The sequence below is a fragment of the Colias croceus genome, chromosome 22, assembly GCF_905220415.1.
Source record: "Colias croceus chromosome 22, ilColCroc2.1".
Lineage (NCBI taxonomy): Eukaryota > Metazoa > Arthropoda > Insecta > Lepidoptera > Pieridae > Colias > Colias croceus.
The window spans coordinates 3823394-3838040 of record NC_059558.1 but is presented as its reverse complement, the minus strand read 5'-3'; the positions used below and the strand labels follow the sequence as shown (position 1 = coordinate 3838040).

Sequence of the window (14647 nt, the reverse complement as noted above, 5' to 3'; positions counted from 1 at the left end):
TAGAAGATGCAACATGATGCGTATGCATCCACAATCGATGCTCGAAATCGACTTAACCTAATAAATCTAATAATTAAAGCAATATTATAAAAATCACTTCTTTATTATAATAATTACACCAGTTACATATATGTTTATTTGTTACAGGTAAACGGGAAATGATTCTTCAACCGAGGCGCTAAAGGTGAACTAAAGATGGCATTAAATAGCCCGAGCGGTTACCCACCGCTCTCTCCCAAGCCACTCACACCCAAAAGTCCACGGCATTTCATATTCCCACAAAAGAGCCCCTCGATAACTTCCAGCACCTCTTCCTCTGGGTATTACACACCCCAATCCGGTTGCAGTTACGACAAGCATGCGCCACCGAAAAGCCCACTCGCGCACGGCCACAGAAGTCCCATGAGCCCTCGGCATTTCAATTTCAACCAACAAAAATCTCCCTCAGAACGCTCCAGTCCTTGCAACTTCGACCGAGCCCAAGGCCTCCACTACACAACCTCACTAAAACACCATCGCCGCGAAAAGTCCAGGTCGCCCAAACCTCCACCAGTGCACATTCACACGAACCCTGGATATGTCTCCCCGAACCGAACGAGGAAGCTATACAGTTCCACTTCCACAGTTAGTTCGCCTCGGCTGGTGACGTCACCAAGTATTATATCGAGCCACACTGATGATTCAACAGACGCGATGCCAGGAACGCCTTCAGCTATTGTGCACGACGCTGACGATGAAGCAACTACTACTTCATCGAGAGCTTGCCGCAAATCAACATCAGACTTGACTGATTTAACTGATGATACGCCCCAAACCCGGTCGACCAGTATAAGCCGACCATGCTCGCCTATGAGAAGAGGTTCTATGAAAGGAGGCTTAGCATATTTAGCGAGTAGACGAGGTTCAAGAGAATCGACTGTGTCAAATTGTGATTCAGTCGAAGATATCGGCCCTCTGAACTTCCAAAACACTATGCGCGGTCGACAACGGCGAACATCCAATTTCCTGGAGTTACCCGGTAAGTTTATCGATTGAAGTACATTTAGAATTTTAGTGGTTTAATATAGATTTCCTCGTCTATGAACATCATTTAAAGTATGACGTAACGGTAACCACAATCAAAATGATAAGACTCGTATAATAAATATGCTTAAAGTATTAAATTACGCCCCAGAAAAGCTCATTACGCGCCCATAATAATTGGTAGAATTTTCATTATATCAAATTTAATAAGGAAAATTTGTACAAGGTGTAAACATAATTTTCCTTTGTAATAATCGTCGGTGTTGACATCTGTTCTAACATTTTACGTTGTAACAGAATTTCTGTTGTAAAAGGTATGAAATAATTAATTTTCGTACTCAGTTTTAAGTTTCGCCTGTAAATTAATATGACGTGGTCGTTATTGGGTCGTGTGCCGGATTTTACGTGGTTATTAAATTTTAATGCTGGATCTATGGCGTTTTTTGGAAGAGCTTTTGATTGGGTATTGTAGTCGTAAAGATTATGGTATAATTCTAAGTTATTACCTGTCAGGTGATTCTTTCTTCCTAAAAGATTTTTTTTTTTTTAAATAACACCATGCTGTTTGCATTGTTTTTACAGAAATACAGTTTTAGTTAAGCGAAAACTGTTCAACAACATACTTTAAGATTGCCACTAATAAAAAATATTTTGTATTTAACCTACGTACATCTCATGAACACAACTAAATTATTGAATTTAAAATAAGGTTAATAGCATTTTCTTCTCTGGCAAACATCCATCCTATAATTCGATTGTCAATGCCAATCTAAAACAAGCGAATCAAGTTTACTTATAATTTAAATAAAGATGCTACAAAATTCACTACAAATATTGATGTTGAGGATGGAGTCATTTTTTTCTATAAGTTACTGAAATTTTAATAAGTACTAGCTGTTGCCCGCAGCTTCGCTTGCGTGGAAAAGATAAATTTTCATGGTATAAGTTTTCATCCCTATTCTACCCCTTTAGGGGATGAATTTTCTAAAATCCTTTCTTAGGGGACGCCTACGTTATGACATCTACCTGCATGCCAAATTTCAGCCCGATACGTCCAGTGGTTTGGGCTGTGCGTTGATAGTTTTACATAATATTATAGATTTTGGCAAAACATAATATACATTTTTCAAAGGATATTATTATTCTTTTGTTCTTATTATTTCGTGGTCGGATAATGAATGAGTAGTGAGTACATTGAAACGTGTAGGCAGTATTTCCCTTTGGCAATATACCTCTAATGTTGTTCTTAGAACCTTTGTATTTGTATTAATTTGTACACATTTAGATTATCTTAAAAAATACCGTTCCTAATAAATTCGGAAACACGGATATTTCATGCTAAACATTTTATAAACATTATTTTCGTCTTTAATAATGTTATAATTGGATTGTCTTCCTTTTTTCTTTAATAGTTTTGTGTGCAAAAGTATTATTAATACAGTTGTCTTCCTATACTTCCTCCCTTTACTCCCTATTTATATTTATCTTAATAATGTATGTATTTATTAAACCTAATTCAAACTGACCTATAACTCTAATTCTCAACTCTTGCGAGTTCAATACCCTTTCCATTAGTCTTCGAAGCCATAAAATAAGGTTGCATTTTTCCACGGCCTATCGCCCATTAGATCAGCATACAACCCACTATAAGAGGATTACGTTATAAAGGAAAAAAACCCGACCATATTATGAATTTTTAAAATACGTACTTCGCTGCTTTTGTGCTCTTCTGAAGAGACTACCTCTTATGTTATCCGGGTTATAATAGAAGCTATTAGTTGACTATTAATTAGGTTATGCTAGTTAAGCTTTCAATTTTCTGAACCTTGTTTGTAATAGATTAAAAATTGATTTAAAAATAACACTTTATTTAAACGGAATACTCGGATCTAAAAATAAACAGTATATAAAGTTATAATTTTCCCTAAATACATGAGGGACAATAATACATTGTATTATAGAAAAAACGACTTAACGACTCTGTTTTAAATGTACTTTTTTAATTTTATAAATATACCAAGGTAGCAAGATTGTACTTATAAAATTAACATATTGTATCTTAACTCCAAGCCATATTTTACGTTGAATAAGTACGTGATTGTTCATCAAATAAGTACATTTTCAAAAATGTTGAACAAACTCGTAGAATCTAGGGACTTGTACCACGATTATAATATGTATTTTTATGGCCTTATGCATTAACTATTGTTTTTGCTTTAAAGTTAATTCCTTAACTTTAATACATATACTCAATATAATAAACGTCATTACAATACTTAATCTATCTTCTTGTTCACAGTAGTAGAACACTCAAGACCGCGCGTGTGTTCGCTGCCAGAGAAGCCATATAACCCTCGTCTCTCCGACGACCTGTATCGGTTGCGGACCTTTTCCATCACGACCAAAGGGGGCGTCGTGAACTGTGGCGACTCCATTTGCAATCGACGGAGTCGGTCTAACACGTCTGTCAATTCTACTAATAGCAGGTAAACCTAACCTATATTTTATACGATCTGGCCAAATGTCAATGACCAAATCGTGAAACGTTGACGATTTAACGATCTGATCAAATATGTTGGCCATTTCATGAAATGAGCAAATCTACGATATGGCCACGACATATATATAGCGCTGTCCTTTTTCCACACTGGTAATAATACTGTTTTAAGTCTTAAGACATTATAGTACGACTGACCTACATTGTAGTCGATTTCTTAACAAATGCGTGATGTTAGATAAAGCTGACCCTAATGTTAGATACGTGTATATACAAGAAAATGACTCTTCAATAAAGTAAAGCACTCGTAAATACAATAATAGATAGATTCATAGATACAAATAAAATAGGGGAAACAAGTAAAAAATAATAACAAAACTTAACGAAATTATGTGTGCAGGAAAATTACACGTTGAATAGAAAATGCTGTTGAAAACAAACGCATAACTAAATGACGATAAATTGGCTGAAACTGATATCAATAAAAGATAAATATTTTCGGCTATTATAGCTAAGCCGTACCTTGATCTAGTATTTAATCTGTGCCTTGATAGAGAAGGCTTTAACATTCTTCATTTCTTTTAATTTAATTTTTTTTAAATATATTTATGCACACATAATAGGTACGTTAAGTTTGAAATGGATTACATGAATATATTGATACCTTAGAGTATATATTACAATAGTATAGAGCGAGTGTATTGCACAAATTGCCTAATGCGGATCGTAGGCAGATGAGCTATAGATACTATATAGATGTGTGTGTGACAAATAGGGATGGGTAGGTATCAATTGCGTGTTGAACTATCGATAATTTATGTAAATAAATATGTATCATAAGTAAATTTTATGTTCAATAAGTTATTAAAGGAAAAATATATGAATAAAGTATAAATATGTAATTTTTTTATTTGTTTACCAACTGAATAAAGTTTGTTTATTCCATTTGAATATTAAATATTATATAAGAAATTTTCTTGTATTAATTATAAGTACTTTAAAAAAATATGTTTAATTGGAATATCAGAAAAACGTGAGTACTTTTTAAATAATAAAGTTAATAAAATAAAAGATCGGGTTTAGTGCTATTTCTTTAATAATAAATCAAACAATAATAATAATGTTTTAAAAATGGTAAAAAATATTAAGGAATAATCAATAATTTAAAATGATAATATAATAAATAATATTAATAATTTTTTTATTTAATTTTATCCATTCTACTATCAAAATCTTCAAAATCAATTTAGCGGTTCAGAAAATATATCGTAACATTACATACTTTACATTTACACTATAATACATTCGCATTCATAATATTAGAAAGTGTATCATACAAAACACACCACAAATTTATTTATAATACATTTTTAAAAGAGTTTTAATTTTAAAGTTAAATAAATAATTTGTTAAAATATAGTTCTTCTAGTAAACTTTATATCGAGTACAGCGTTGGTCAGGTCACATCACTACGATCACGTGACGGCAGTGAGGCGCGCGAGCGAGCCTGCGCGTGTCCGCCTCCCACCTACCCTTCACCCCCGCGATGCTAGATTTATTTTCATAAAAATAAGTATAACAATCGACTTACTGATGAAATGTGATAGTGGATTTCAATTTTGTGTATTTTCTATTATCGTTTTTGCAAGATAGAACTGCACATTTCACCATGTTTATTCGTAAATATAAAAAAAATCCAGAGCAACGCACTTCGTGAGCACTCAACCACGACTGCGAGCGCTCGCGGCGGGAGCGTCGTGTTGTTCCCACCTGTGCCTACTGTTCCCACTTGGTTGTTCGCACTCTATAGATAGTATATATACTCTAAGATTGATACGCTTCACAATATAGATACCTATACACAAAGCTTTTTGGAGGACCCATTTTCTGAAAATAAATATTTATTCATTATAAAAATTACTCTTGTCTATTACGCATATGTTTATTTTTTATATGTTTATTTTTATGAATTAGGTAACTATTATAATATATGACAAGTTTTTTAAGATGTTTTCAATCAACAATAACAGATTGGCAATAAGATTGACCCTAATGCGGCAGACAGTGGACAGCGGTTCAATCACCACGTCTGAAAAAATATTGTTACATAAAAAGATTTTTCTAGAAAAACTACCCATTTTCGTATAATAATATATTTTATGAGTATGTTTATCGACTTAGCTTCATGTGGAATCTAATAGATGGTTGTATATGAAAATATGTGAAATATTAATTAATTGTGTTTGCTTAAAATATGATAAACCAACAAATAGGAGTCACAAAGGAAAATGTTATGACTGACCTGATTTATTTTTACTTCGTCTTTTTATTTTTCGATACCGGTATTTGATTAGATATATTTTTTTCTTTTTTTTCCCTTATTGTATTTCGAATCTTCGAACTGGCCGAAAATAAATGGCATTAAAAAATAAAAGCTAACAATGTTCCAATTCCAAATTTAAATAAAGCGCGGGATGTATATAATCATTTTTGTGCAAATATCAAAACAAGAAAATAAATATGTATCTGTATATCTGTATATTGTGATAAATATTTGGTAAGTCTTATTAAATATATTATAATATAATATACTTTTACTTATATTCTAACAAATTTATCATGTAGGTAATGATTATTATTATTTGTTCAGTTATGTATGAAGCAAATAACGATACCTTTCTCATGTAACAATGTTAAATTGGATTCAAACGAACCCTTTCATCCTTTATTACATAAAATGTTTTGATTATTGAATATTCTGTTATTTGTCATGTCATAAGTAAAATGATAAATAATTTTAATGTTTCGTATTACCTGGTATTATATGTTTTATTTACTTGTATTCATTAACGTTCGTAAAATAAATTGTGTATTAACCATTGAGGTATTAACATGGCATTTAATATAATTATATTAAATTAATTTTAGTTGTTTTACAATATCATGAGATGAATGAGTTTCTTTTTTAGCTGTTCTTCTAACTGTTTACAATTACAATCAATACGTTTGTAATATTTTATCAAATACTAGCTTACCGCCCGCGGCTTTGTCCATAATAAATTATATACTAAAACCTTCCTCTTGAATCACTATATCTATTAAAAAAACCGCATCAAAATCCGTTGCGTAGTTTGAAAGATTTTTAAGCATACAAAGGGACATAGGGACAGAGAAAGTGACATTGTTTATACTATGTAATGATAATGAAGTAGATACCATTTAAATTATGAAAATGGAAGGTATAATAAATTATCCTATATAACGTCTTCTTCTCAAATTTATTTGGTGTAAAAATAGCTTTCAATACTATTATCATTACCGAAGCTATAATATAAAAATGAATCGCAAAATGTGTTGGTAAGCGCATAACTCGAGAACGGCTGAACCGATTTCGATAATTCTTTTTTTATTATATTCCTTGAAGTACGAGGACGGTTCTTATGTAGAGAAAACGTAAATAAAACGTAAAAAAATAGCTTTCAATACTATTATCATTACCGAAGCTATAATATAAAAATGAATCGCAAAATGTGTTGGTAAGCGCATAACTCGAGAACGGCTGAACCGATTTCGATAATTCTTTTTTTATTATATTCCTTGAAGTACGAGGACGGTTCTTATGTAGAGAAAACGTAAATATGTACCACGGGCGAAGCCGGGGCGGACCGCTAGTAATAATATAATAAATATGAATATTGAATAATATTCAATATTCATATTTATTATAAACATAATATAAACGATATATTATATCGTTTATATTATGTTTCTAACATGTTGTAGCTTATATTGTATTACAATTAATTAGGCATGCTACATTAAATTAATGTCAAGTTAATGATATGCAATTCAATCAAGACCCTACATGTATATACATACTATAATGCGTAAATAAGTAGTATGTTATGGAGTAAGTGATAAGTATGGTTATTTTTCATACTGTCCTCGCATTATGAACATTATTGTTATGTTTCTTGAAATAAATAATTGAGCTCCTATTTCTATGTAGTTATGTACAAATTTTGCTCGAAATGATTACTTCGCCTTAACCATTAGAGTATAATATCATCTAGTCCTTAAGTAGCTTGGGGCCATTATACTCACCTAATGACTGCATTAACTAAATAAATAAATATAAGAAAAAAATACCCATATGTATGACTAGCTTTGCCCTGTTTTATCTGCAGTGCTCCACTCCTGTTGGTCTTAGCGTGATGATATTATATAGCCTTCCTCGATAAATGGGCTATCTAACACCGAAAGAATTTTTCAAATCGGACCAGTAGTTCCTGAGATTAGCGCGTTCAAACAAACAAATAAACAAACTCTTCTGCTCTATAATATTAGTAAAGATTTCATTAATAACATCCTTACTAATTTTATGTATGCGAAAGTGTGTGTGTTTGTCTTTCTTTCACGATTTTATTGTGATTCCTTGACTAGAGGTAGTTATTAAAGAGCCTAAAGTATTTTTTAGTATTTACAATAATTTGTAGATTTTTACCTACACTTTAAAACGACTTAATAAAGTTATAGGTAGGTTCTGAATTCATAGCGTTTTTTTATGTATACGGTGTTTATATATTTTGTCCGCAGAGCTTCAGATCGGTCACCCTTCGACGGTTCTTGCTGTTCTGGCTATCGGCCCGTCGACTCCGGCAGCCTCACCACACCTGATGATGATGAAATGGATCCGGTGAGATGTTTTTTTTTTTATTAATAGAACAACAGAAATACAACGACGTTCCAATAAAGCTACTAAGGTATACGATGAACTGTGTGAATGCTCATGAAGTTCTAAGTATGAACCAACATGAAATAATGATGATTCTTAAAGAAAATTAAAAAGAAACTTCAACTAATTGTTTAAATGCTTTTAAAGATATAACAAATTTTAACCTATATTGCATTAAATATGAAATATACATATCTATTCTATCATAATAAAGAAATTGTTGTAAAATGTCACGAAATATGCATGAATAAAATGCATTTAACCTATAAGGTACCCGCGGGTATTAAGGCCTAGCTAAGGAAAATTTGTAATAAAATGAAAAATACCCAACATAATCAACAAGTTTTATTATAAATCAGTCATGGACTTAAATTACTACAGAGTTTTAATAAAAAATAGCTTCTTTAGCTTAAAAACAAAACAATATATAACTTTTAAAAAAACGCAGTCTGTAGGCCTTATTATACTAGGGTAGGGTAAAAAGGCCTATACTTTAAACTATTCAAAAATCAACTATATTATGTAAATTGGTATTTTTGAGATCAATAATCATTAACATAAAGCAATAGGAGGCATAGTAGACTTAGAAAATTAAAGAAATTGTCTTTATTCGCATCCACCAGGACATTGAAACTCATCAGTATCTTCTGCAGTCAAACCAACACACTCTTCGTGGTACCACTTGGAGCATCGCGAGCATTGCCTCATTTTCATTTTTTCATTTACCTTTGACGGTAGTAGACTTTCTTGCAGATATATTTTTAGCTTTCTTATAGGATTTAATGCCTTTTTAAACTTCGTTTTTTCTTTTCTACCTGTTTTAACATCAGTAAAGTTTTCGCCTTGTTTAATTTTCCTTCTTTTGTTACCTTTCACTTCTTTACTATTTATTTTCCCTTGATTAGCTGCCAGACTGCAGATGATTTCTGATTGTTCTTCTAGGAACCTTATATCTCTCTGCAGCCTTATCCGTACTCAAAATTCCTCTTTGTACTGCTCTAACAGCTGCGATCAGATCATCTTCTGACCACAATGCCCGTTTGGGACGCATCGTGACTTTAAGCACTGAAAACAATGATAAATAAATTGAAAATGTATATATCTACGTACATACTACCCACCAAAAAACATTTCAAAAACGCGCTCCTACTTATATAACAGTTTAAAAAAATTGAGTATAATAAGGCCTATAGTAAAATTTTATAGGCCTTATTATCCGGCAATCACGCGGTAACAGAAAAAAATAAAAATATTTTTTTTACAACTATAAGTTCTTTAATACGGTGGCCTACGGATAAGCATACATTAGTTAATAAATGGACAGTCAATACAGGCTTGTAAATATGATATTTTCAAAATAACTTACGTTTTACCTGAGCCAATTTTTATAATTCGAGCCGCGTGACCGCACCGCTGAAATGATTTCGACGACACTGGCCCGGGGTGGAGTGCAAGCGTTGGTCAACCACTTCGCAGCGACTTGTTTAAGCTCTGAGCTTGTGTGGGTATAATCTTGATCGTCAACTACTGTATTTCGTATGTTTTTTGTTACTTAGGCCTTATTGCCCGACAGGCCTTAATACCCGCGGGTACCTTACATGTATATTATATTCATATCATCTTCAGACGCTCCGGGAATTTGACAGTGGCCGAAAAGTGATTAAGATTTCTATGCGTATTATTACTTTTGGAGTACTGTATATTGTTTTTAATACTCTTTGAATAATTCAAATATTCAGATATTTAAGTAGATATTATAGAAAAGTATGAACGTTATTGACATTATTCTGTTTTGTATATTAACCATTTATATTCTCCTCAGATACCAAAATATCGGGTAGTATTACTGGGCGATGCTGGTGTTGGAAAAACCGCTCTAGTGTCACAGTTTATGACGTCAGAATACATGAATACGTACGACGCGAGTTTGGGTAAGAAAAAAAGTTTTGTTTCATATATTAAAATATAGCGTAGTAGCTGCTTTAAGGGTTTAGGGATTTAATTTTATACGGAAGGGAATTTACGCATGGCGCATGTTAATTATTTGCTTATATTTGTGGGATAAAATATTATGTACTTTTAATTTGACAATTGAAATTATTTTGCGATATTTTTATAAACTAAGCTGTAGGTATACTAATATTACTTAAGAAGTCAAATACTCGTGGTAGATTCAATCTGCGATATAAACATATACCTACCTTAAATCAGCAGTTATTTAAGTAGAATCTCATTTTAACAAATATAATAATCACTCTTATACGTCGATTTTTAGCGCCAAAAAAATAGTTTTACAGTAATTATATGTATAAAATATGATTCCATTATGTCCTAAAGAGACACAAGAATATTTCTTATTCAAACAAAGTTACTTTATAAGTGAGAAAGTGGCTCTAAAGCCTTAACTTACCCCTTAGGATTTTTCTCACTTACCACGGTTTCACTATTTTTTACGTTTTGTTTACTATAATATAATATTAACTCTTTCAACGAGTTCTAACTTTTGTACTTATTATCATCGCCCTAAGGCCTAAACAAATACATGGATTGTTTCAATTACATAATATACAACTTTAGACGTCTCATACGCAGTGTACACTTCATTCATACGCTAATAGTTTATTCAATACAAAATGTACACAAGCTCTTTGTCTAATCAAAGCTATTCCACGCCATTTACTCCCGAACTAATGGTAGTGACGACTGACGACATTATCGTCTTCAATATGACATTAGATATGACCCAGCCAGGGGCCTTAGCCAAACGGCAAAACGCCAAGGAATAGAATACGCTATCGATAGAAATTGACATAAGCGTATGATGTTTTGCATAAGGATTCGGTCACCCTACCAACGACAACGACGACCACGAACAAAATTTTCATCCAGTCGCAATTAAATAAAATTGTGCAAAACACAATTAAAAATGAAATTTAAGAATTTCCTGTCGTATTGGTGTTTGGAAAAAAAAATTTTGAGATCAATGGATAAACAAACAGGTTTTTCATAGAAACGGTGGCTCCTAGAAAAAAATGTATTTAACCTTTTTTATAGATAATTAGATTATATACAATTTTGGTTCAGGTGATTGTATGATAAACTTACCGTCTCGGCGAAAATCGCAAAAAACCCTATTTCTTTTTATTAATTGACCTCGAATTTTTTTATTCCTGAGTACCAGAATGACGGGAGATTTTAATATTGATTTTGAACAAATTTCGGCAAGATTGGAACTTTGGTCGTGGTCGTCTGCGTCGTTGGTAGTGTGATCGAACCATTACCAAAATGTCATGAGCTTATGTCAATAATTAGCGTTAGCAGTTTCTATTCCATGGCGTTACGTACGTTTGTCTAAGGCCCCAGATGTCAGACGTGCCACGGCGGATGTGTGTCGGATGCAAGCAATTCTGTTATAGTCTAAGAGCTGTAAACCAAATAAGACATTATAAACTTAATTAAATTATCTTAATTGAAAGTATGGTTCGTTGAATTCGTGGTACAATTCATTTAATAAAACATCAACATACTTTATGCAGATTCTCCTTACAGAACTTAGCTAGAAAACACAACACAAATAAACAAAGAAGAAGATATTTCTTATTTAATTTTTAACTTGGTTTAGATGCAGGTAACTCAACTTGATCGTAATATTAATGAATAGCAAATTGTAAGTACCTAGAAACGAATAAGAAACCATATTAAGTGAAACAGTAGGTACAAGGAAATCCCTCACAAACATTTATAAATCCTGTTAATACTTTTATATCTACCAATAGGAAAAAATTACGAGAAGTTATCCGATTGTTTCAACTCTACAAGTAAGTCAAGTCGTGCTAAGAAAAACATGGTAGTTCATTATTTTGTTTTAGTGTTTCCCAAGTCTATTGATGACTATTATCTTCGTATACTCAACCGTAAATCTATTAGGAACTGCGACCTTGTACTACGTATTTCAGTCTCAACTTTTGCTTTATAAGCTCTGATACTGTTAAAATTATTACATCTTATAAAGATATAGAATAAACTCGATAATTGTGGCGTATGGGGCAGTTATATTTAGGGCGATAATTGCTAAATATCTAGAAGTATGTTAAAATGTTATGGGCCCTTAATTGCATGAAATAAAAAAAAGTACCTAGTGACCTACTACATTTTTTTTATTTCATGTAACTTCTTCCAAATTCATAGGAGATTCAATGTTGCGTTTTTATTTCTGCAAACAGCACTTTTAGACACATTTTTAGAAAGGAGAGATATTAATAGACTGATAATGTATCCATGATTTAATTTACCCTGTACAGTAAGAAACCTATATCATATTTATTTGTTATCGTCATTATGATGATGGGCTTAAATTGGGCTTAAACCAAACTAGCTGTCAATTCGTAGCCCACGCACACCTATACCTAACTCTTCAATAAATTAACACAGTATTAAAATATTCAACAATATTCAACAATATTTTAATACTTGTTTGATATAATAAATATTAGATAACGATTAAATTATAACCGGAGCGAGTAATAACAGAATATACCGTAAGAAAGAGATGCGCTTTTACAAGTGAAAGATTTTCCCAGAAAATTTGTAGTGAACACGAAACTAAATGATCTTGTTAGGAGCAGAAAAGTTTCCAGTTTTACAAGTACTTGTCGAGCACGGAGCATACTAACTCGTATTTTATATGGAAACTGTGAATAAAATTGTTTATTTGTAGCAATGTGTATCCACTAACATAGTGTGATATGAATATGTAGGTTTTTATACTTATGTTACACTATCTCACCGCCCGCGGCTTCGCCCGCTTTGTCTAAAACCTAATAAATTATATACTAAAACCTTCCTCTTGAATCACTCTATCTATTAAAAAAACCGCATCAAAATCCGTTGCGTAGTTTTAAAGATTTAAGCATACAAAGGGACATAGGGACAGAGAAAGCGACTTTGTTTTATACTATGTAGTGATGATGAAAAAAATATCCAGCAAATGACATATTTATTTTCATAATCGGGTGATTAGCTACGAGACACAATTTGAATAAAGAAAATTGTATATTGTAAATAGAAGTCGGAGCTCGCGCGTTAAGTTTACACTGTTATGTAGAGACATATGTATAAAGTCGATTTACTTTATAAGGGCCGATTTTTCAATCCTTGGTTAAAATTTATCCGTCCAGTAAAGTATTATACGAACATTTTAAAATGTCACCTGTAAACTGTCAAATACGGAAAATTATAATACATTTTTGAAATGGTAGTTTAATACGTTATTCGATGAATAAGTTTTAACCAAGGATTGAAAAATCAGCCCTAAATGGTTTAAAATGGATTTTGGATATTTAGCGTATAATTTTAATTTGCTTAACGAATATTCGTATAAGTTAGTTATATTCAATGACCTATTATACTAGTAGACGCGGCATACGCCAACATCATTGCACTAAAAAACAGCGTAATTAATACATACCTACTTACTAACGCATTATCACCAATACCTACAGTTGTTCTCTCTTTCACTCTCACGCACGAGACATAATACATGTCTCACTCATGTACTTCGTAATAACAACTGCCGATTAAAATACAAAAAGAACGTCCAGCCACGACGCTGAATGGTGCGTGACTAAGTGAAACTCGGGCACTTACCTGAGTTTTTTCTTGCCAAAATAGAGAGCGGGTAACGTATCTAGCTCTTTTATATATCATAGGTTATATTCCTAATGATATGGTTACATCAGATATAGTTATAGCGAAATTAGAAACTAACATTTCTATCTACATGAACCTAATAGATTACATACTGTGTTCAAATTTCAGTACACTTAACAATATGTCCAATTTCGTAAGTTACAGAGCTTTTTCAGTTACAAAAGCAAAACTCAGGAACTACTGGTTCATATTAAAAATATATCATGGAAAAAAATATTGAGGAAGACTGTTTTTAGTCGCTAATATTATTACGACGCAGCGCGGCGCGAAAAATTGTCGATAAATGTTGCAAAAATAATAATAAAAAATCCTTTTGCGTCTTACGTTGCCTGGGTCAGCTTCTACATAATTTAGGTACGTTCGAAAGTCCACAGTATTCATAATTCTAAAATTACCCTCAGAATGTGCGGGTTGTCGCCAGGTGGGGTCGTTGAAAATTTAATCATTCATAAGAGACCTAAGAGCGCTCGCCTTTTCTTAATAAATTATTTAACAAACGCATTATTTTATAAGACAAAGATTGATGATAATACTATTACGATTAGCGATAAAAATTGCTTGGAAGTAATCATTGTGGACACTTGATATAAGACCCTTTCGAGTATTGAAGTAAAAATAAATGATAATACGATAATAAGGGGTAAAAACAAATGGTATTCTAGTGGAATATCCTATCCTACTAA

At 32.2% G+C, this 14647-nt stretch overlaps 1 protein-coding gene across 1 annotated transcript in view; it reads left to right on the top strand.

The window, feature by feature from the left end:
- LOC123701685 overlaps positions 1–14647 on the top strand; it is a 95069-nt gene that overhangs the window by 41970 nt on the left and 38452 nt on the right. Inside the window, exons 2-5 of the mRNA XM_045649187.1 lie at positions 148–1018; positions 3323–3509; positions 8117–8216; positions 10078–10186. Coding sequence (XP_045505143.1) covers positions 196–1018; positions 3323–3509; positions 8117–8216; positions 10078–10186 — 1219 coding nt within the window. The 5' untranslated portion in view covers positions 148–195. The remainder of the gene's footprint in view (positions 1–147; positions 1019–3322; positions 3510–8116; positions 8217–10077; positions 10187–14647) is intronic.